The following is a 24,253-nucleotide window of genomic DNA, read 5'->3' as shown; positions in this document are numbered from 1 at the left end:
TATTTGATGTATTATTTAGCCAATTATCCTCTCTTCTAATACTATAAATGGAAAGTCTAATACTAATTATTTTCCAACAGATTTTCCCAATCTAGAATGGTATAGTGTAGTAAACAAAATAGAAAAGCAATAAAATACAATTGTTAAAGAAATAAACTACAATCCCTACCATGGCTAGTGTTGGGTGTTCCATTACTCGATTCCTCTATGGTAACTAATTTATTTTATTTTATTTATTTTTATTTCACCTTTATTTAACCAGGTAGGCTAGTTGAGAACACGTTCTCATTTGCAACTGCGACCTGGCCAAGATAAAGCATAGCAGTGTGAGCAGACAACACAGAGTTACACATGGAATAAACAATTAACAAGTCAATAACACAGTAGAAAACAAAGGGGGGAGTCTATATACAATGTGTGCAAAAGGCATGAGGAGGTAGGCGAATAATTACAATTTTGCAGATTAACACTGGAGTGATAAATGATCAGATGGTCATGTACAGGTAGAGATATTGGTGTGCAAAAGAGCAAGTAAATAAATAAAAACAGTATGGGGATGAGGTAGGTGAAAATGGGTGGGCTATTTACCAATAGACTATGTACAGCAGCAGCGATCGGTTAGCTGCTCAGATAGCTGATGTTTGAAGTTGGTGAGGGAGATAAAAGTCTCCAACTTCAGCGATTTTTGCAATTCGTTCCAGTCACAGGCAGCAGAGTACTGGAACGAAAGGCGGCCAAATGAGGTGTTGGCTTTAGGGATGATCAGTGAGATACACCTGCTGGAGCGCGTGCTACGGATGGGTGTTGCCATCGTGACCAGTGAACTGAGATAAGGCGGAGCTTTACCTAGCATGGACTTGTAGATGACCTGGAGCCAGTGGGTCTGGCGACGAATATGTAACGAGGGCCAGCCGACCAGAGCATACAGGTCGCAGTGGTGGGTGGTATAAGGTGCTTTAGTGACAAAACGGATGGCACTGTGATAGACTGCATCCAGTTTGCTGAGTAGAGTGTTGGAAGCCATTTTGTAGATGACATCGCCGAAGTCGAGGATCGGAAGGATAGTCAGTTTTACTAGGGTAAGCTTGGCGGCGTGAGTGAAGGAGGCTTTGTTGCGGAATAGAAAGCCGACTCTTGATTTGATTTTCGATTGGAGATGTTTGATATGAGTCTGGAAGGAGAGTTTGCAGTCTAGCCAGACACCTAGGTACTTATAGATGTCCACATATTCAAGGTCGGAACCATCCAGGGTGGTGATGCTAGTCGGGCATGCGGGTGCAGGCAGCGATCGGTTGAAAAGCATGCATTTGGTTTTACTAGCGTTTAAGAGCAGTTGGAGGCCACGGAAGGAGTGTTGTATGGCATTGAAGCTTGTTTGGAGGTTAGATAGCACAGTGTCCAATGACGGGCCGAAAGTATATAGAATGGTGTCGTCTGCGTAGAGGTGGATCAGGGAATCGCCCGCAGCAAGAGCAACATCATTGATATATACAGAGAAAAGAGTCGGCCCGAGAATTGAACCCTGTGGCACCCCCATAGAGACTGCCAGAGGACCGGACAGCATGCCCTCCGATTTGACACACTGAACTCTGTCTGCAAAGTAATTGGTGAACCAGGCAAGGCAGTCATCCGAAAAACCGAGGCTACTGAGTCTGCCGATAAGAATATGGTGATTGACAGAGTCGAAAGCCTTGGCAAGGTCAATGAAGACGGCTGCACAGTACTGTCTTTTATCGATGGCGGTTATGATATCGTTTAGTACCTTGAGTGTTGCTGAGGTGCACCCGTGACCGGCTCGGAAACCAGATTGCACAGCGGAGAAGGTACGGTGGGATTCGAGATGGTCAGTGACCTGTTTGTTGACTTGGCTTTCGAAGACCTTAGATAGGCAGGGCAGGATGGATATAGGTCTGTAACAGTTTGGGTCCAGGGTGTCTCCCCCTTTGAAGAGGGGGATGACTGCGGCAGCTTTCAATCCTTGGGGATCTCAGACGATATGAAAGAGAGGTTGAACAGGCTGGTAATAGGGGTTGCGACAATGGCGGCGGAAAGTTTCAGAAATAGGGGTCCAGATTGTCAAGCCCAGCTGATTTGTACGGGTCCAGGTTTTGCAGCTCTTTCAGAACATCTGCTATCTGGATTTGGGTAAAGGAGAACCTGGAGAGGCTTGGGCGAGGAGCTGCCGGGGGGGCAGAGCTGTTGGCCGAGGTTGGAGTAGCCAGGCGGAAGGCATGGCCAGCCGTTGAGAAATGCTTATTGAAGTTTTCGATAATCATGGATTTATCGGTGGTGACCGTGTTACCTAGCCTCAGTGCAGTGGGCAGCTGGGAGGAGGTGCTCTTGTTCTCCATGGACTTCACAGTGTCCCAGAACTTTTTGGAGTTGGAGCTACAGGATGCAAACTTCTGCCTGAAGAAGCTGGCCTTAGCTTTCCTGACTGACTGCGTGTATTGGTTCCGGACTTCCCTGAACAGTTGCATATCCCGGGGACTATTCGATGCTATTGCAGTCCGCCACAGGATGTTTTTGTGCTGGTCGAGGGCAGTCAGGTCTGGGGTGAACCAAGGACTGTATCTGTTCTTAGTTCTGCATTTTTTTGAACGGAGCATGCTTATCTAAAATGGTAAGGAAGTTACTTTTAAAGAATGACCAGGCATCCTCAACTGACGGGATGAGGTCAATGTCCTTCCAGGATACCCGGGCCAGGTCGATTAGAAAGGCCTGCTCACAGAAGTGTTTTAGGGAGCGTTTGACAGTGATGAGGGGTGGTCGTTTGACTGCGGCTCCGTAGCGGATACAGGCAATGAGGCAGTGATCGCTGAGATCCTGGTTGAAGACAGCGGAGGTGTATTTGGAGGGCCAGTTGGTCAGGATGACGTCTATGAGGGTGCCCTTGTTTACAGAGTTAGGGTTGTACCTGGTGGGTTCCTTGATGATTTGTGTGAGATTGAGGGCATCCAGCCTAGATTGTAGGACTGGCGGGGTGCCAAGCATATCCCAGTTTAGGTCACCCAACAGAACAAACTCTGAGGCTAGATGGGGGGCGATCAATTCACAAATGGTGTCCAGGGCACAGCTGGGAGCTGAGGGGGGTCGGTAGCAGGCGGCAACAGTGAGAGACTTATTTCTGGAGAGAGTAATTTTCAAAATTAGTAGTTCGAACTGTTTGGGTATGGACCTGGAAAGTATGACATTACTTTGCAGGCTCTCTCTGCAGTAGACTGCAACTCCTCCCCCTTTAGCAGTTCTATCTTGACGGAAGATGTTATAGTTGGGTATGGAAATCTCTGAATTTTTGGTGGCCTTCCTGAGCCAGGATTCAGACACAGCAAGGACATCAGGGTTAGCAGAGTGTGCTAGAGCAGTGAGTAAAACAAACTTAGGGAGGAGGCTTCTGATGTTGACATGCATGAAACCAAGGCTTTTCGATCACAGAAGTCAACAAATGAGGGTGCCTGGGGACATGCAGGGCCTGGGTTTACCTCCACATCACCCGCGGAACAGAGAAGGAGTAGTATGAGGGTGCGGCTAAAGGCTATCAAAACTGGTCGCCTAGAGCGTTGGGGACAGAGAATAAGAGGAGCAGGTTTCTGGGCATGGTAGAATATATTCAGGGCATAATGCGCAGACAGGGGTATGGTGGGGTGCGGGTACAGCGGGGGTAAGCCCAGGCACTGGGTGATGATGAGAGAGGTTGAGTCTCTGGACATGCTGGTTGTAATGGGTGAGGTCACCGCATGTGTGGGAGGTGGGACAAAGGAGTTATCAGGGGTATGAAGAGTAGAACTAGGGGCTCCATTGTGAACTAGAACAATGATAACTAACCTGAGCAACAGTATACAAGGCATATTGACATTTGAGAGAGACATACAGCGAGGCATACAGTAATCACAGGTGTTGAATTGGGAAAGCTAGCTTAAACAGTAGGTGAGACAACAGCTAATCAGCTAGCACAACAACAGCAGGTAAAATGGCGTTGACTAGGCAACGGGGCCGACAGATAAAACATAAACAAGCAGAATGGAGTACCGTGATTAATGGACAGTCCAGAGTGCATCAGCTATGTAGCCAAGAGATCAGTGTCCAGGGGCAGCGGTGGATGGGGCAGGGAAGCTGGACTGGCGAGTGTTATCCAGGTTGAAAAAAAGTTAACAATGACTAAATAGCTTGTAGCTAGTTAGCTGGTTAGCTTCTGGAGGTTCTTGAGTGTGTTCTAAAAATTAAAAAATAATAGCGATTCCGTATCACATTGGGTGAGGCAGGTTTCCGGAAAGGTATAAACAGATTAAAAATCAAGAAGAGATAGAAAGTAAATATGGGTCCGGTGAGTGTTTGGGACGCGGCGATTCAGACGGTTAGCAGGCCTGTGCTAACAAGCTAACAGTTCGTAGGCCCGGGCTAGTCAAGCTAGCAGTTAGCAGGCCTGTGCTAACAAGCTAACAGTTCGTAGGCCCGGGCTAGACAAGCTAGCAGTTAGCAGGCCTGTGCTAACAAGCTAACAGTTCGTAGGCCCGGGCTAGACAAGCTAGCAGTTAGCAGGCCTGTGCTAACAAGCTAACAGTTCGTAGGCCCGGGCTAAACAAGGTAGCAGTTAGCGGACCGGGGCTAGACAAGCTAGCAGTTAGCAGGCCGAGTTTAGCAAGCAGGGAGATAGCGAGGGCTAGAGAGTTGGCCTTTAGGGGACGTCGCGATGGGGTGAGTCTGTTTATTCCTCTTCATGCGGTGACATCGATAGACCGGTCGTGGGCCCGGGTATTGTAGCCCAGGAGTATGCTACGGTGGTAGTACAGGTGCGCTGGCCGGGCTAGCTTCACGCTAAGTGGGTGGAAGCGCTAGCCAGGAGTAATCATCCGGGGTTGCGGTTTAGCTAGATAGCTAGTTGTGAAGATCCAGCTGAAATGTTCCGTTTGCGGTGGGAATCCAGGGATGAAAAATAAATAGGTCCGTTTTGCTCTGGTTAGAGTCGCGTTGTTCGAGCTGGCGAGAGCTTTCCGAGCTAAAGGTTAGCTTAGCTGATGACCGGTTAGCTGAAGACCGCTAGCATAGCTGGTGGTTAGCCGGCTAGCTTCAGTTGAGGGGTTCCGGTTCCGAAGTAAATATAAATACTTTAGGAAAAATAGCTACATTGGGTGAGGCGGGTTGCAGGAGAGTATTTGGAAGTATTTGGAAGCTTAGGTTTAGCAAAATGTTTTTGAAGAAAAATATGTAAAAAACTAAAAATAGACGATATATACGAGGGACACGACGAGACAGGACGACTTACTGCTACGCCATCTTCAACGATTGGGCGCTCATCTCTGTTGGAAACGGTGTACACGTTCGAGTAGGATTTGGGTGGCAGCTTTGCGCTGTAAGGAGAAACCCTCAGGAACTTACTTTCTTGGAAACCAGGAAGTACCAGATTCTCTCATAGATCTAGTCTGATTGTCAAGGCTTCTCTCAGAAAGATGTTCTCCTTTTTAAGTTCATTAACGGCCGTTTCAATCTTATTGACTGTCCCTTTTAGCTTGTTTCTCTATTGGTTGCAGCTTTTTCCATCACTCGCCTTGAGCTCCTTTATAATCTTTACGGACTAATTCAAGTATGCTCAGTGTGTCATTCATCTATTTTAACAGCTCGGTTTCCACTCATACCATTCCCGGTGGTGAAACGCTTAAGTCGTCTGTGTCCGTCGAGGAGTCACGCTTTCTTTTTGGAGATTTGGTTCTCCTTGTTTACTCTGTCATGTTTGGGTGTTGCTTGTTTTTGTGATATTTGTAAGTGCTGGATCGGAGGAATGGTGTCAAATACATGGTTTCCATGCGTTTGATGCCATTTCATTTGCTCTATTCAAGCCATTATTATGAGCCGTCCTCCCCTCAGCAGCCTCCACTGGTGTGTTAATTACCAAGACAGATGAGTGTTGGCAGGGTAGAGCAGCTGTGTGCAGACTGACAGTGTGTGTGACTAATGAGTGTCTCAGTAGGTCTGCTCTTCCCTCTGTCTCAGTACCATTCCTCTCTCGCTCTCTCAATTTCAATTCTTTATTTGCATGGGAGACATATGTTTACATTGTCAAAGCTCCCTTTCTCTGGAGGACAAAGACTAATTGACTCTACTGTGCTGTGGAGACCTCTGGTCATCTGAGGCCAGAGACAGGAGGGAGGAGAGAAGGGAGAGAGGACAAAGACTAATTGACTCTACTGTGCTGTGGAGACCTCTGGTCATCTGAGGCCAGAGACAGGAGGGAGGAGAGAAGGGAGAGAGGACAAAGACTAATTGACTCTACTGTGCTGTGGAGACCTCTGGTCATCTGAGGCCAGAGACAGGAGGGGGGAGAGAAGGGAGAGAGGACATGTATTGACATGGCTCTCCTCCCCCAAGAGAGTAATTTAAGGTTAAAATAACTGTCCAGTGGGGAAGAAAAAAAAAAATCACTTTTCAAAGTTAATATTCTGTTAACTCATACCCAAATGTTGTTGACTACATGCCCACACCATTCAACACAAAGCTGCTTTTTAAACATACTTCATTTCTAATTTTAAGGAAGGAAAACTATTTCACTCATATTGTAATTAAAGTTATATTTCATAGAAATTTGGAAACAGACAGTTACTTTAAAGGGTTATATTACTAAAACTAGTGTCATCTTAGAAGTCAGGTGCAAGACCTTCCTAGATTTGGGATAACCTTAAAACTATATATTAATGCTGAATGTTTATATTAAACCAAAATAAATGAACCCAATGAACTCCATTTCCTGATGAGTCATCAACTTTGAGCTACTTTGCAATGACTTAGTCTTCAGTCTCATTCATTTACCCTTTTCAAGTGGAGACAAAGGCCCACAGCTTGGTGGACTTTGCCTTTCACGCCAAACTGTCATTATTTAATTAGTAATAAGAGCTTAATTTCATGTTGATTCACAGGCTAGTTTGCCCTTGCTCCTGTTATAGACAAGTTTAGCAGAGCCTTACTAAGAATCACAGTCCCTAGACAAGCCTGTGATATCGCACTTGGACTCGAGCCCACAGAGATACTAATGAGCTATCGGGACATGCAGAACGTCAGAAAGGTGATCACAAGGTCAGTGATGCACGTGGTGAAAAATGCTCAAAAGTCACACTTTTCTCAGTCCCGTCCTCAAGGTTACACAAGAATATAGCAGCTCACATCAAAGGTCTAAGCCAAGTTGCTACATATGTGTGGGAGATAATCAGCACAGTGAATATCAATTTGAAAATGAAAAGTGCCACAATTGTGGAAAGTTTGGACATCTACAGAGAGTGCGTAAAGCTCCAAAACGCACAGCAAGAGCGCACAAAGTGTCAGACGCAGCACAAGAAGAGGAAGGTACAACTGAAACAGTAGTGGAACTGTTCACAGTGTACACAGCTCAACAACAAAAAGATGGAATCTATCTCAACATGGAGTTAGCGGGAAAATGAGTGAAAATGCAGCTGACAACGGAGTGTCTGTATCACTTGTTCCAGAAAGACTCTACAAAGAAAAACTGAAAGAGTGCCCTCTTCAGCCAGCGTCCATCCGCCTCTCTTCATACACTGGTGACACTATTCCTGTGTTAGGGCAGATCCAGCTATCAGTCCGGTATGAGGGGGAAGGAGTGGACTCTACCGCTTGTCATTGTTAAAGTAGAAAAATCTGCCTTGCTAGGAAGAAACTGGCTACAAAAAATCAAGTTGAACTGGGGAGAAATCGTCAGTCAGAAATTACAAACCAGTGAGTCAGGCTACACTAACATGCTGAAGAAGCACAAATAACTTTTCTAAGATGTCTTGTATTTCGCCGTAGCCTTCAAAGCAAAAGTCAGAGTGCAAGAAGCCTATCTTTCACAAACCACATCCAGTTCCCTATGCTCTTAAGGAAGCAGTAGAGAAGGAACTGGACCGCCTACAGAAGAATAACATCACGAAAGTAGCGAGGAGCGACTGGGGCACTCCGATCATTATAGTGCTAAAGACAGACAAGACCGTCAGAATGTGCGGAGACTACAAGGTCACAGTAAATCGCTGCATACTACCAGAGGAATATCCACTACCAAACGCTGAAGATCTGTTTGCCACTCTAGCTGGTGGAAAGGTTTTTAGCGAGTTGGACCTGGCATTCGCTTATCAGCAACTGAAGCTGGATCCGGAGTCAGAACAGTATCTGTCCATCAATACACACAAGGGGCTATTCAGATTCAATCGCTTGGCCTAAGGAATCTCGACAGCTCCAGCAATATTCCCATTCACACAATGGATCAGATCTTGGACGGTATAGACAATGTTGTGTGCTTCATTGATGACATCCTCGTGTCAGCACCAACCATTGGAGAGCACCTTGCTCCTGAACTATTACGGAAAGTTTGTGGCAAACTTGTCCACATTGTTGCATCCGCTTCACCAACTGCTGCAGGCCGATACAAAGTGTAATTGGTCCCCACAATGCGAAGAAGCATTCAAGACTTGCAAACAGCGTCTGCTAAAGCGCAAGTGGCTTGCCCACTACGACAGAGATTAAGCTGAGACTAGCGTGTGATGCGTCGCCATACGGAGTAGGAGCCGTCATCTCACATGTTCTACCATCAGGTGAAAAACACCCTATTGCATTTGCATCACGGACAGTCACCAAGTGAGAAAAATTATGCTCAAATTGAGCAGGAAGCCCTGGGCATACTATTCAGAGTGAAGAAGTTTCACAAATACCTCTACGGAAGGAAGTTCCAACTGCTGACAGATCACAAGCCTCTGTTGGCCATCCTTGGACCAAAATCAACCATGCCACGAACCCTTGTGGCACTTCGAATGCAACGTTGGGCTCTGATATTGCTAGCCTATGACTACAAGATCGAATACAGACGATCCAGTGATCATGCAGATGCATTATCAAGACTACCATGCAATAGTGACTCCGACAGTGATGATTGAGAGAGCAGTCTTCCAGATCTCTCTCATCGACGAACAGCCCATATCTGCTTCAGACATAGCAGAGGAAACGAGGAAAGACCCAGTGCATTCCAAAGTCTTGGACTTAACATTAGGCGGTTGGTCGACCTTCGTAAATGACGATAACCTTCGTCCATTCATCGACAAGAAAGACCAGTTGTCCACTGATCAAGGATGTGTTCGGTGGGGATCAAGGGTGGTGGTACCTCACAAATTCCAGAGGAGACTGCTATCTGACCTGCATGAGGGACATCCAGGGATCACTCGAATGAAAGAACTTGCCCGCAGTGATCTGTGGTGGCCTGGACTGGATCAGGACATTCAACAGCATGTGGGCCACTGCTCACTGCTCACAATAAGCAGTAATGTATTACGGCACTATACCTAATAGGAAATGCACATGCGCACTATTGTGCCGGGGGCTGTAGAGCACGAGAGGTTTGGACTAAACTAACTGTGCTCCCGTCTCCTGCCTGGTCGTTTCTCCACAACACAAATATTACAGTTCAGAGAATGTTAAAACATTCCGTAAAAAAACACAAGAATATTTTAGTAAGGTTCAGAGAACGTTCTAAGAAAGTTATTTAAAAACATACATTCCACTCTCAGCATAAATAAAACTGGCTGTTTTTCAGACTCATAAAACACATCTGCCTCCACTTACCCTTGCCTTATGCCCTTGGGGGAATCTGCGCGGCCATCTTTGTCATGGGTCCAAATCATTATCCAAGCAAGGGAAGTTGGCAACGTAAGCCCTCGTATTTGATCGAGTTTGCGAGTGTACAATTATGTTCACTCCAGGCCTGAAACGCGGCAGAATTCAAATCACAATGATTGTACATCCTCTAAGAAAAGTCAGCCAAAACCAACATTAATATGGAGATCAACATACAAGTGTAAGAAAAAAAAAAAGTAAATAAGTTAGAAATTGTGCTACTAATGAACATGACGGCTTAAACACTTATCATAAAAGTCATGTTTTTGTTTGGTTAGCTTTTGGAAACGTTAGCTTGTGCACAACTTTCCCTTATACATTGTAATTTTTGATTTACCTGATATAGTAGGATGGCTAACATTCGATGTCTGCGGATGCGTTGTCTTCTAGCCAAGATATGAAATGTAATCATAATTGACTGTAGCGCATATAAGGCTCACACACAACAATTCCATGGTGAGTGAAAACACAATCGTGGGATGAACGCGTGACAAATTTCCAGCCATGAGCGGTCCATTTCAAATGTATTCATTCTTCCCTTGCCCTGCAAGTGTCAACTCGTCAGACATCATGATACGTCATTTGAAGTGTCCACTTACTTTGACAGCAAAGGGGAGAGAGTGCGTCTTTTAAGAGTTTGGAATGCAGCCTCTCTCATCCTCTATCTTGTTAAGTGTGTGCAGGTGTGTGCAGCTGATCTTAATGAGTGCTTGTTTCCTTTTGATTGGGATCTGTAAATAGACAAAAATTAACTGCTTTGTATGAGTTAAAAATACATGGCACGCTAGCTCCATCCTGGTGGATTAATTCCATGGATAGAGAACAGAACATCATAGGTTTGAATCTCACAGATGTCCTTCCACAATAAATAAGGAATGATTAATGCTTAAGCAAGTTCATTTCTGTTCTCGGAAGGTTAATAAAACCTCCCAAGAAACCTTTCAGGGAACCATAGTAAACTGTTCTCAGAATCTCCCTGCAACCTAAAAATGAACGTTCCCAGAACAGGCGTAATATGCACTTTGGTTCTCAGAAGTTTTAAAAACCTTTCAGTTTACCAGTCAGGAAACTTATGGCTTCGTTCCCAGAACCAATGGGAAACCAAAAACGTACTTTCCCATTCCCACAACATCCAGGAAACCAAATGTGCTAGCTGGGATGTGTTTGTTTTTCACTGGAGTGGAATAGGTGGAATGGTATCAAATACATCAAACACATGGTTTGTATGTGTTTGATGCCATTCCATTTTCTATGTTCCGGCCATTATTATGAGCCGTTCTCCCCTCAGCAGCTTCCTGTGGTTGCTGTAGACAGAGTGATGGGCAGAGTGGGTGAACTAGCACAGCTGCCCACATACAGTACTGTGGCTTCTTTCCCTCCCTCCTACCTGCTGCCACTGCATAAGCCTCACATCTACTGAGATAAAACTAGAGAAAATCTGTTCTCTCTCTCTCTCTCTCTCTCTCTCTCTCTCTCTCTCTCTCTCTCTCTCTCTCTCTCTCTCTCTCTCTCTAATTCCTTTCCAGTTTCCACAGACAGGGGAATAATCTAATTTATTTGCAAGCCTGTAGCAAGGTCAGAGATGCTGGTCCGCTCTGTTTCCTAGAGCTAGGGCTGCACTGTAAAACTTTTTTTCCTGTACATTTACAGTATTATATTGGCAGCAGAGTTGCCAACTAAATACTGTAATGTGTCTTTACAGCAGGGTTGCTGTAAAATGTTTTACAGTAAGAAGAATTATACTGTAAATGAACCTACTGTATTCATTACATTAGCACATCTGTATTATATAAATACAGTAATTTGTTGGCAACTCTGCTGCCAGTATAATGGTGTAAATGTACAGTTGAGCATGTTACCATAACATGTTTACAGTACCAATACTCCTATTGTTATATTTTTTAGAGTAATTGTAATAAATGAAATAATTAAATTAATTGAGGGAGGGGAGGCGGAGTTTGAAATTGCATGGGATTCGTGCAAGCAGGTTGGCTGCAAGGTCATATTTTCATATGACAGCATATCATATACAGTACCAGTCAAAGTTTGGATACACCTACTCATTCAAGGGTTTTTCTTTATTTGGACTATTTTCTACATTGTATAATAATAGTGAAGACATCAAAACTATGAAATAACACATATGGAATCATGTAAGAACCAAATAAGTGTTAAACAAATCAAAATATTTGTTGGGATTTTTGATTCTTCCAAGCAGCCACCCTTTGCCTTGATGACAGCTTTGCACACTCTTGGTCTTCTCTCAACAAGCTTCACGAGGAATGCTTTTCCAACAGTCTTGAAGGATTTCCCATGTATGCTGAGCACTTATTGGCTGCTTTTCCTTCACTGCGGTTCAACTCATCCCAAACCATCTCAATTGGGTTGAGGTCGGGTGATTATGGAGGCCAGGTCATCTGATGCAGCACTCCATCACTCTCCTTGATCAAATAGCCCTTACACAGCCTGGAGGTTTGTTTTGGGTCATTGTCCTGTTGAAAAACAAATAATAGTCCCATTAAGCGCAAATCAGATGGGATGGCGCATCGCTGCAGAATGGTTTGGTAGCCATGCTGGTTAAGTGTGCCTTGAATTCTAAATAAATCACAGACAGTGTCACCAGCAAAGCAACCCCACACCATCACACCTCTTCCTCCATGCTTCACGGTGGGAACCACACATGCAGAGATCATCCGTTCACCTACTCTGCATCTCACAAAGACATGGCGGTTGGAACCAATAATCTCAAATTTGCACTAATCAGACCAAAGGACAGATTTCCACCCGTCTAATATCCATTGCTCGTGTTTCTTGGCCCAAGCAAGTCTCTTCTTATCATTGGTGTCCTTTAGTAATGGCTTCTTTGCAGCAATTAGACTATGAAGGCCTGATTCGCGCAGTCTCTTCTGAACAGTTGATGATGGAATGATGTGTCCGTTACTTGTACTCTGTGAAGCATTTATTTGGGCAGCAATCTGAGGTGCAGTTAATTCTAATGAACTGATCCTCTGCAGCAGAGGTAACTCTGGGTCTTCCTTTCCTGTGGAGGTCCTCATTAGAGTCATCTGCAAGTGTAGGCCTACCCGTCAAAAGAAAGAAGTTACCATGATGAGATAATACATGCATTGTGAACTGCACCCCAATTCACAATGCATACTGTCTGTCGTTGATGATTGATCAGATAGCATCGAGAAGACATATAGAAGACAGATTTAGACATTGCATGTCATTTAATTGTTCCATTTAATTAATTTGTCTTTAATTTGTTATTATTTACCGGTTTCTCGCAGTTATTTATTCTGGGAAATGGATGTGGGTTTGGGCGGGAAACTCAGATTCAACCCTAGCATGGGCAAAGAGCTCCATTTTAATGTAAAAAGTAAAAGTAAATGCTATACATTCAATTCTTTATATTAAGCAAACCAGATGGCACATTTTTATTATTAAAAAAATGTATCAACAGCCAGGGGCACGTTCAGGAATCATTTAAAAATGCAGTATTTTTGTTTAGTTAGTCCGCAAGTTCAGTAGGGATGACAACGCGTTATATTGATATGTGCGTGAATTGGACCCTATTGTTGTCCTGTCTGAGCATTCAAAATGTAATTTGAAATGTAACTTTTGAGTATCAGGGAAAATGTATGGAAGTAAAAACTACATATTTATTTTAGGAATGCAGTGGAGTAAAAGTAAAAGTTGTCAAAAATATAAATAGTAAAGTACAAATATCCCCCCAAAACTACTTAAGTAGTACTTTAAAGTATTTTTACTTAAGTACTTTATACCATTGGTCTTTAATATCACTTGCACTTCAAAGGCTTCCAAACTTGAAGTGACTACTGGGCAAAAAAAGACCAAGGACAATGGCAAATACTCAACCAGGTTTGATGGAGTTAAAATTGGGATTGGGGACAATCCTAGATCAATTATCAGGGGCAAATCTATTTGGGTAAGCGGGTTCAGAGGTGGTGAAACACAACGGGACAGTTTGGACAGGAGAGAGAAGTCTGCAGGTGCTGAAAATATTGTTCCACCACCATCTTTTCCAAGAAGATATTTACTAAAATAGTCTGAACTTTATGCGTCTCACAAACTCTAAAGTTTGTGAATCTTTTTTCTCTCTGTTGATTTACATATATCACTTAAGAAGACCTAGTATACACAAAAAATCAATACCAAACAAATGTTTAGTAACCGTTTACATTGTCATTGATCCTTTAATGTCTATCAGGGCATTGTATCTATTATTAGGTTCTAAATTTTACAGTAAGAAATTGACGGTCACTATGGAAGCTCCAACCAAGTTTATTCGCCCAAAAGATCTAACAGCTGAACAGACAAAATACATATTCACACAAGCACTGATATTTAACCCTTTCTCCTATGCTGAGTCTCCTCCTACACATTTGAACAGCCAATGCATCTCTGTTGCTAGACAGAACCTTAGTGATATCTGTTCTTCCTCGCGTCATCTGACCTGACCTTTGCCCCAAAGTGCTCACTCCTCCCCAAATCACTCCTGTCATGTTGACTCGGACCACTGTCTTTTTCCCTCCCACAGGATCCCCGATGGCTAACAATAATATATTCGGACAGAATGTAAATGTTATACATTCCCCTCTCTCCCTCAGTGACATGAATAAGTATATTTCATATTTTCAGAACCCAACAGTCCCTCCTCTTGAACATTAGCTTCCTGCTGTTCAACTTACATAAACTTAGAAATTAATTATCAATTAACAAACAATGATAACAAAATATGAACAAAAAATAAAACAGGATTAACATTCACAGTGAGGTTTACAAACTCAGAGACTTGTGGCCTCTGTTCTATAGTCGCACCACACACACTCTTATGTCCATTTCTCCTAGAACACTGATGATAACGTGTCCACTGGAGCTGTCGACTTCTTCCTTTCAGCTTTCTCCTTCGGGTTTCTAAGAGAGTGATAGCACAAGACTTGAAAAGCAACGAGAAACACAAAACATAACAGTATTAACAATGTGGTAAGCTATGCACAATTATATATGCAAAGAAAACCCAAAGTTTGATACCATGACAATTCCCACTCTCTCTTCGCCTGACTCTATGCCCTATTTTTCTACTGGATTCCACAAAAATGAAGGCCCTAGAAATCCTCCTCGTGCTTTAACCTGTTTTCCCCATCAGGCCACAGGTTATAAGAGGTATTCCCAAGCCATGTCATTTTCACTTTGTTCCTCGTCTCCTTCTTCTTCCATTGCCACCTGACAGGCACGTCACCTGATAGGTACGTCACCTGATAGGCAAGTGCGTAGCCCTAATCAACGCTACATCCTCTTCGAGGTAACTCAGCACTGTATGCACGTTTCACATCAATGCCTTCAGAATGTTGTCCAGTCTACAGTGCAATTACCCCAACATCTATCCTTTTATATGATGCATTAACCAATAAAGGAACTAACCCAATCCAACTATGGCGGCTAAAGTAGCTCCCAGACCCAAAGTCTTTCTCTCTCTCTTTAGCTCCGTTTCCTCTGTCATGGCGTCTTCAAGCTCACCCATTATGCAGCTGGATCTCACTTCACGTGATAATTGTGAACCTACTGAGGAGAGACATGACGATCTTTACCACTGCAGGTGCTGCAAGGAGTACTGTGTGTGGACCAGACCAACGCTGTCGCAACACCCGAGCCTGGTGTATCTTGATGTACAGTCAATCTCCAGAATTCACCCTGTGCTTTTCTTCTGCTCATTTCACCTGGGAATATACACACTGCAACGCATGGGTCCTTTCCTGACAACAGGACAACATAGACTCTCCCATTATGGCCAGATCACTCATTTGTGACCTGTGAATAACAGCACCAGATACTCCCATCAGTCTTACCACTTCATGGGGCATGAGTCCTCATAAAATGATATCCCAACAATGCTACTAAAGCAGGTATTCCCAAACTGGGGTACATACGCGCAATGCCGTTGGGGGTATGCCAAATAAAAATGTGATTCACATTTTAAAAAATCAAATAAATATTCTTCACATTTTCAAACAGTTCATTTATATTTACCAACGGGGCTATACATTTGGGTGAGATTTTTCTCTCTCACCTGAGTAGCCTCATTTCACTGCCAAAAATAAAATGAAACCATCTAGTGTTCAGCGAAATAACAACACAATGTCAAATACAGGTAGCCTAGTCAAGTAATTAACATCCAATCACATTAACCGTTACTCTCTCGCGGAAACCTTCACTCTTGCGCAGACATTTTAGAAAACGTAAGATGACCATGTTTGAAGGGTTACGGGAAAATAAAAAGTTTGGGAACCACTGTCCTAAAGTAACCCCTGCTACTATTGACACTGCCCATGACGCATACCTCAAAATCCCCCATTTGCACCGTAGTCCAATTCCATGCTGTTACTATAGCCTCCAGTTACTGTCCCTACAGCAACTGCTGTGAGAATAACTACTGCATGGAATCATTCAAGTGTTTGCTGGCTGTCAGAAATGGGGAAGAGATTAATGGTGTTGGAAAAATATCCAACCTAACAAAACTCTGAGTTAAGGGTTCCTTGAAATTTGACAATAGTGTCTGAAATGCTAACACTGTCTCTGCTACTCTCACCACGATCTGGGTATTTGTAACGTTCAGTTTAACTTCATAATAGTCTCTATATTGTGCACAGTTAGCTCATAGGAGAGGGAGGTCATCTAACTGTGCACAATATACATAGAGTGGTATAATCCCCAGAGACTATCACCCCAACCTTAATTTATGAGCCCCACAGATCTCCCCCAATTCACATTGCCTTCTGCTTACACCCTTATGTAAACATTCTGTCTCAAACACAGGCCTCGTGTGTACCTCGCCTCCTGCGACAAATACATTTACACATATTTCATTCCATCTAACCCATAACACAATAGTCACTACTCCTAATGCACTTCTACAGTTATGAACATACTAAAACATATTCAAATCAATTAGTCAATATACATCAATCTCTCCTCTGGAACAATGATCACCCTTATGTTCCACTACACCTAAAAACAGATTGACTTGAACAGGGAAGAGAAAAAAAACGTGTAATAATTTCACACCACCCTTGATGCGACTTAGACTGGGGGAAGAACAGTCCATCCGTTCCGTTCTATGCCCATGTGATGCTAGTCTCCATGCCCGTCTCCTTAATTTTCATCCTTGGGTGTTAACGCAAGTCACAGACTATGAGCCTTGAATGCAATTAAGTGTACCGTGTAATCCAGCAATCTATATGTAGTGATGCGATTTAACATACAAATCCTGATGACATGGTAACACAAAAAAAAAAACCTTCATGGTTGACTCAAGCTATCATCTAGTGAGTTCTCTAATAACCTCCCTCTCGGAGGACACTTCAAGATAAGGTTTCATGGGAGAAAAACTCTCCCTAGACCCAATAAATTGGAACAGTGCACCCACCCTCACAGTTTGAGAGTAGCGCTCTCTCTCGCTTTATCCAAATCATAATTAAAACATTTTATAAATGATCTTACCCAAATTTAGAAGGACGGTTCTTTGCGCTTTACTTTGAGTCTATCACTCCAATTTAAGCCCCTCACGGTTAGAATGTACATTTATAAACGGTACCAGGTATTACCGGTAATAACTCTTCATCATTACAACCCCCATTTGTCCCTGTTGTCCTGTCGCGAGTGGCATGGTAGTGACAGATCGGTATCTCAATGCATTCTTAGTCTAATTACTATACATTTCTCAGTGTGCAAACCTCGTCAATAAACCTGACAACCGAATCCCCCCCCCCCCTGATCCTGGCACTTATCCTTCTAGCGTGCCTTCATTGGTTCTTCTTCAGGAAGATTGCTGCTATAACTTGATGACCCTTCACATACCTAACCATTTCCTTGGCTCTCTTGTAGATTGTATCCAAGGACATCAGTGCTTGAGGAGTAGATTCAATGCATGAGCAGCACAGCCAATGGGTGTGGTGTGAGGGTAGGACTCCTAAACTTTAGACCAAGCAGCCTTCATTTTCACAGCATTGTCTGTCACCAGTGCAAATACCTTCTGTGGTCCAAGGTCATTGATGACTGCCTTCAGCTCATCTGCAATGTAGAGACCGGTGTGTCTGTTGTCCCTTGTGTCTGTGCTCTTGTAGACTACTGGTTGAGGGGTGGAGTTTATGTAGTTAATTATTCCTTTCCCACAAACATTCGACCAACCATCAAGGATTATTGCAATAGTCTGATTTCTCTATGATTTGCTTGAACTTCACTTGAACTCTGTTTAACTCTGCATCCAGAAAATTAGTAGATAAAGCATGTCTGGTTGGAGGGGTGTATGCTGGGAGAAGAACATTCAGAAATCTCTTCCAATACACATTGCCTGTGAGCATCGGAGGTGAACAAGTTGCATACACAGCTCAAGCAAGACATTCATCAGTATTTCTCTGACTACATTTCTCCACTGAGTAAAAAAAAATCTGATTCCAGGAGGACCATGAGCTGTTGCTATTGATAAGGTGTCTTATTCATAATTTTCACCTTGAATATAAGTAGCGGGATTTTTGTCAGAGGTTGCTTGTTGTGAGCGCTGAGGGAACTTTATGCACTTGGCCAGATAATTCTGCATCTTTGTTGCATTCTTCACATATAATTTGGTACAGTATTTGCAAATGTACTCTGCTTTTCCTTCTACATTAGCTGCAGTGAAATGTCTCCACACATCAGATAGGGCCCGTGGCATTTTCCTGTAAAGATGAGGAAAAAAATGGTAAAAAAAGCAACAAATACAATTGCATGTACAGATGAATAGTTAAGCAGTTAGATTTAACAACTCCTTTGTAAGATACATGTTTTAAAATTAAACATGTATGGAAACAGGTGAATTAACACTCCTCAGTTAGCAGGGTCAAGCAAGCTATAACCCACATGGTAGCAAAAACTAACTAGTAGACATTTTTAATAAGTTAGAAATGATTTAAACACACTTTGCTTTAGGCTACTATTTACTAGTTAAACAAAAAAATAATGTATGTCATATAGAATATATTCACCCCACTCCGTATTGTAATCAAAACTTACCAGAAAGCTTGTAGTCCTTGGCTTGTGTTGTAGTGTGGGCTCAATAGCATGGCATTAGTGTGCAAGATCTTGAGAATCAGCTGTACATGTGATGGAAGAATGCACTGTGCATGCAGAGGGTTGCAATTACATTGAATTGGGGATAGTTTAACCAAAATATGCCACAAGACCTAGAATTGCCTTATGTGTATCCCACAAAAAAAGGTTCACTGTTATAAGCTAACGTTTTTGATGAATTTAAGTAAAAATCCCCAAATTCCCGGGCTTAACATCCAATGGAAACTTTTGGGAAAAATTCAGGAAATTTCCCGGAAAGTTTCCAACCCTTTGCAACCCTATCACTAACTGCTCTCCCCAAAACCACAGTCTTGGGAAACATTCCAAAGGGAGTTAATGAAACCCTTCCTCTTCTGGAAAAGAAAGTATACATTTCGTTAGCATGAACTATGCTACATCTTAATCTGCAATCCAAAAGATTTAATTATAAACCAAACATGATAATGGTAAATCCACTGTCCTCACTCCAATCATTAACCGTTTGTTTTAATCCACCCCATCGTTTATGTGTCCTTTATTTGGCATGTACTACCCTTAAGACATGGCAACATTATCTCGCCACCGAGTCTAACGATTCACTGGTCTCTTTTCCCCATGATTCTCCATAACCACCACAGCACAATTCCCTTCATGCTCATGAAGAAAAAATGGAAAGTTAATTTTAAGTTTGGTAACCCCAATGCTAATTTCTCGTGACCCCTCCTCCCTTTTGTCCATTCTCTAAATCTATATCATAATAACACGACATCAAATGTCTCACGAGATTAAAACCCCCCCAAGGCTTTCTGAGTTTGCCAAGAATGTATGGCCATATCATTTTTAATTTCTTACCTATTTAGAATCCATCCCCCTGGCATTTCACTTAGATTCTTCAACCCAAAATACTTTTTCCTGTGGCAAATTCAGCCACTCTCTCATCATAAGGAACCTGCGATATTTGATCCCTGTCATCTACTGTATTAAAAAGTTGTTTGAGACGTGTGCTCCTAAACACTGTAATCTCTATGAACCACTAACGATCGGACCAAGGCCATACACTGCTATGTAACATTTTCCTGCCCCGCTGCATTCAAGAGGATTTTGTTGCTGCTCTTCTGAAAAACTTGCAATCGCTTGCATGGTAGCATTTCCTCCGAATGCAGCAGGCTCCATTCCCACCCTACACTCATTCTTCCAATGACCAACGGCCCCACATCTTAAACAGGGATCGCCCTACTCTTTGACTCCCGCTACATTTCTTTGTCTTACCTTGGCCATTGAAACCACTGTTAGTGACTTTCACTGTGGCCGTGTTAACCGTATCAACACATTCTATCAATGTGCTCACATACCCAGTCTTTTTGCAGCTGAGTACATCTACTCATTTAGTTTTTTTGTCGGTTATACTCTTCTGTTGATAAACTGCCGACATCAAAACGCGTGTATGTTGAGCTTGCCATTTCTCATTGATGTCATGGTGCCAGACCACAACAGCATCTCGGAGTTCTTTATTTGATGGGAATTTTCCCGTCAGCAGGGAAATGCTGCCCTATTTGATCCAGTTTGCTCAATTTTTCCCATATCCGAGCTGAATTGGTAGAACGCTTGTGCGCGCGCCTCTTTCAGCGCCTCCATTGCTTTATTAATCTTCTCTTCCTCTAGCCCCGCTTTATAGGGAGAATCTGGGCCTTCTGTCGCCATTTCAATAGTTATGATTCTGAAACCTCTCCCGTCGGTGTCCAGGGTGTTTAGATCTTCTTCACTCCCGGCTCTAATACACAGCTTTTATGAACTATTTCCCAAAGGGAGCGCTACACACTTCCCCGGAGAATAGTTTTGTGGTATTTGTGCCTATTAAATTGGTCACGGCACTTAATACCTTGTTTTAGAACCAATATTATAGCGTCTGCAAATGTATTACTGGAGAATACGGACCTAATGTCTTATTCCAGTGTTATGCTTCGAATATCACAGTTGTTGATAACACACATTACCAAAATGATTCACACTTGTTTTCCTATTTCCACATAATCTGTCATGGTTCCCCGCCCCAACAGGGTATAAAACCAACCTCTCTTTATTGCTACTGCTAATAGACCCAAATCCAACAGCGTTCAAATATCTTATTGATTTTCTTTTAACCCTGAATATGGCTCTCCTTCAGAATTTATAGGCACCCATTTATCCTAGTGCACAAGCATGACACTTTATCCATCCACACACACACTATGCTGCCTCATGGCCACTGCAGCTGAGACTTTCACCCTCCATACAGGTATGGCTGATAAACCACTACGCTAGGGATTTACCCTCCACAGGACCACCCTGTTCAGGATTTACCCTCTCTCTAAGAGATTTACCCTCCACAGGAACTATCCTGCTCGGGACTTACCCTCTTTAAAGCTACGAGACTTACCCTCCACAGGAACTATCCTGCTCGGGACTTACCCTCTATAAATCTACGAGACTTACCCTCCACAGGAACTATCCTGCTCGGGACTTACCCTCTTTAAATCTACGAGACTTACCCTCCACAGGAACTATCCTGCTCGGGACTTACCCTCTTTAAAGCTATGACCGGTCGTAACACAATGGGACTACTGAATAAGCTAAGGCTTTCTAGGTCTGTATCCTATTATTGGTTCAGCCTACGACTCATCTACCCAAGATGTCAGAATGAGTGATAACATGTGTAGAAACTGTGCTTAACTTGTTTCTGGTGCCAGCGTTAGGTTCTAAATATCAGAGTAAGAAATTGACGGACACTATGAAAGCTCCAACCAAGTTCTTCCTCGCGTCATCTGACCTGACCTCTGCCCCAAAGTGCTCACTCCTCCCCAACTCACGGCTGTCATGTTGACTCGTACCAGACTGTGTCTTTTTCCCTCCCATAGGATCCCTGATGGCTAACAGTAATATATCCGGACAGAATGTACACGTTATACATTCCCCTCTCTCCCTCAGTGACATGAAGAAGTATATTTCATATTTTCAGTACCTAACACTATACAAATGTTGATTTGAGCTATGTATCTTATCAGATGTGTTAATGGTTTTGAGAGTATGGAACGTTGTTTCCCATATTTTGCCAAGCCAATTGAGAACTGTGAGGCCATTCGCTTGGAGGGACTAAGGGACTCAGTGGAATCTCTACATTAGACACACTCAGTGGTACATGCCAGACTGAGAATATGTTGTCTTGGAGCAAGTGAAGTGATGAGGGGGGGTGCTGCTGTGGTCTGATCCATCATGAACTCAAAAAGAAGAGAGTAATTCTGTCCAATAACATCAGGCTGCATCTCTCTGTTGTTTAAGCTGAAATCAGCTGCCATTGAAAACAACGACTTTGGTGCCACTTAGTGGCCAAAGTAGTCAGGTTGAAAGATGCTCTGAGTGTGCAGGACAGACAGTATCATCAACATGATGTCATTCCATGCTCATCTTGTATTTATCAAAAGTATTTGTTTTTCTTATAATCCAGCTTTTTATTTATTTCTCTCTCTCCTTCATCTTTCTCTCTACCTCGTCTCTCTCCCTCTTTCTCTCATATCTCTCTCTCCACTCCTCTACCCCCCTCTCTCTCTCTGTAGGACAATAAAAAGCCCACAGACTGTGTTTTCAGTGAGTATTCCTGCACGCTGGGTGTCGACCTACGCCGGGGATGCAGGCGTTTCTCCGGGAACCTGCAGCTGCCCCCGTTGTCGTGGCGACAGGCCGAGAGGTCGCGAACCCCTGACAATGACTGGGTGGTCCGGCCCACCTCCCTCCCCTTCTGCATCCCACCCCGCATCGACATTACGCCGGTTGACCCGGAGTGGTGAGCACACACACACATATGCAGGCACATACACACTCAACTTTTCTCCATTATATTCCAGACTAAACTCCTCTGCTGATAATATAGATCGATTAGAACCCCAAAAAGACTGACTGTACCATTTCATATAATAACTCCCATCATCACCATTTCTTACACTGGAATTGCCCACTGATATACCTATTATGGCTCCTTCTGGCCCAATTACGTTACGTATCTACTTATATAATAAGTGGATGGAGCCTCTGAGGATTACTGTACTTTTGCTGCCAGTCTCCAGCCCTTAGAGAATTACCATAACTGTGGGCTATCTGCTGTGAAAGCTATTGAAGTGTGAACCCCATTGAGACCACGGAAGTGAAGGCTGGATGGACTATTCTCTATGGGATCCTGCTGAGATTTGTTCCCAATGTAGTCCCTGGGAGAGGCTCTTTAGACTTCAAATAGCTGCACAGGCTGTGCTAATGGAAGTTGGTTGGTGTGTGTGCGTGTGTGCAGTGCTTAATTTGTAAATGGGAGGTGCCGGAACAAAAAGTGAGCCCGATAGAGGGGTGACCGGAACTTGAGATACCGGAACTTTATAATAAACATTGTGTGCATTATCGTCGCTTTTGCATTCTGGCGTAGAGCAGTAGAGTAGAGGCACTTGTTGACGTTACACACGAGGGATAATTATTTTTGTAGTCTATCTTATGGGAAGAATGTGGCCTTTATAAACCCATTTCATACAATTATACATCATTTTAGATGACTGGAGACTTCAGCAGAGTCGTTGTTTTGATATTTCATAAATTATGGAAATGATAGGCTACTTTGACAAACTGAGAATCTTGAGATCAACAAAAATGGCCTGGTGTTGAATCGGTCAATAGCTTAGGCCTAGGTGTGTGGAGACACACATTTTGTACAATATGAGTTTCGCTGACTCCGACAAGGACGAGCAACTCACTCACTGGCGATGGCCGATGCGCTCGTGTCAAAAGCTTATCTCTCTTGTAAAACAATGCTGTTCGGTCAATAGGCCTATTTGGAAGTTAATTAACTTGTTAGCCTATAGGCAGATTGGTCTTCTATTGTCAGCAGGGTTTATTTGTTTTCCAACCTGTGTTTTCTCGTGATTGTATTTGAAATACAGCAAAAGGCCTGTTTTGGCTACATGCTGTTTGCTGACAGATTTGCAGCGCGTTCATAACTATATGCTATTTTTGTTAGAAGCTATTGATCCTCTAAATTATAGTCCTTCTCCTGGTGTAGTATTCGGAATTGTACTGAACAAAAATATAAACGCAAGATGTGAAGTCCTGGTCCCATACGCACAAAAAGCTTATTTCACTCAAATTTTGTGCACAAATTTGTTTACATTCCTGTTAGTGATCTTTTCTCCTTTGCCAAGATAATCCACCTGACAGGTATGACATATCAAGAAGCTGATTACACAGCATGATCATTACACAGGTGCACCTTGTGCCGGGGACAAGGAAAGGCCACTCTAAAATGTGCAGTTTTGTCACACAACACAATGCCACAGATGTCTCAAGTTTCAAGGGAGCGTGCAATTGCCATGCTTATATTTTTGTTCAGTATATTTCATTTCATTCTGAACAGACAGCAGTGATTCTATAACTTTGACAAATGTATTTCAATTCATCAGAGGTGCTGCAGCACCTCCAGCGCCCTTCCGGTGGCTAT

General features: G+C 43.2%; 1 protein-coding gene and 1 long non-coding RNA gene across 2 annotated transcripts in view; one reads left to right on the top strand and one right to left on the bottom strand.

Annotated features, from left to right (window-relative positions):
- LOC112248392 overlaps window positions 1-10,229 on the bottom strand; it is a 29,032-nt gene extending 18,803 nt beyond the window's left edge. The window contains exons 1-2 of the long non-coding RNA XR_002953226.2: window positions 9,980-10,229; window positions 9,592-9,730 (exon numbers count right to left, since the gene is read on the bottom strand). This is a non-coding gene — a long non-coding RNA (uncharacterized LOC112248392). The remainder of the gene's footprint in view (window positions 1-9,591; window positions 9,731-9,979) is intronic.
- LOC121846415 (cAMP-specific 3',5'-cyclic phosphodiesterase 4B-like) overlaps window positions 1-22,952 on the top strand; it is a 95,077-nt gene extending 72,125 nt beyond the window's left edge. Inside the window, exon 3 of the mRNA XM_042321267.1 lies at window positions 22,338-22,952. Coding sequence (XP_042177201.1) covers window positions 22,338-22,568 — 231 coding nt within the window. The 3' untranslated portion in view covers window positions 22,569-22,952. The remainder of the gene's footprint in view (window positions 1-22,337) is intronic.
- The last annotated feature ends 1,301 nt before the right edge of the window (window positions 22,953-24,253 follow it).

The sequence above is a fragment of the Oncorhynchus tshawytscha genome, linkage group LG01 (assembly GCF_018296145.1).
Source record: "Oncorhynchus tshawytscha isolate Ot180627B linkage group LG01, Otsh_v2.0, whole genome shotgun sequence".
NCBI classification, from domain to species: Eukaryota; Metazoa; Chordata; class Actinopteri; order Salmoniformes; family Salmonidae; genus Oncorhynchus; species Oncorhynchus tshawytscha.
This window is presented reverse-complemented; position numbering and strand designations above follow the sequence as displayed.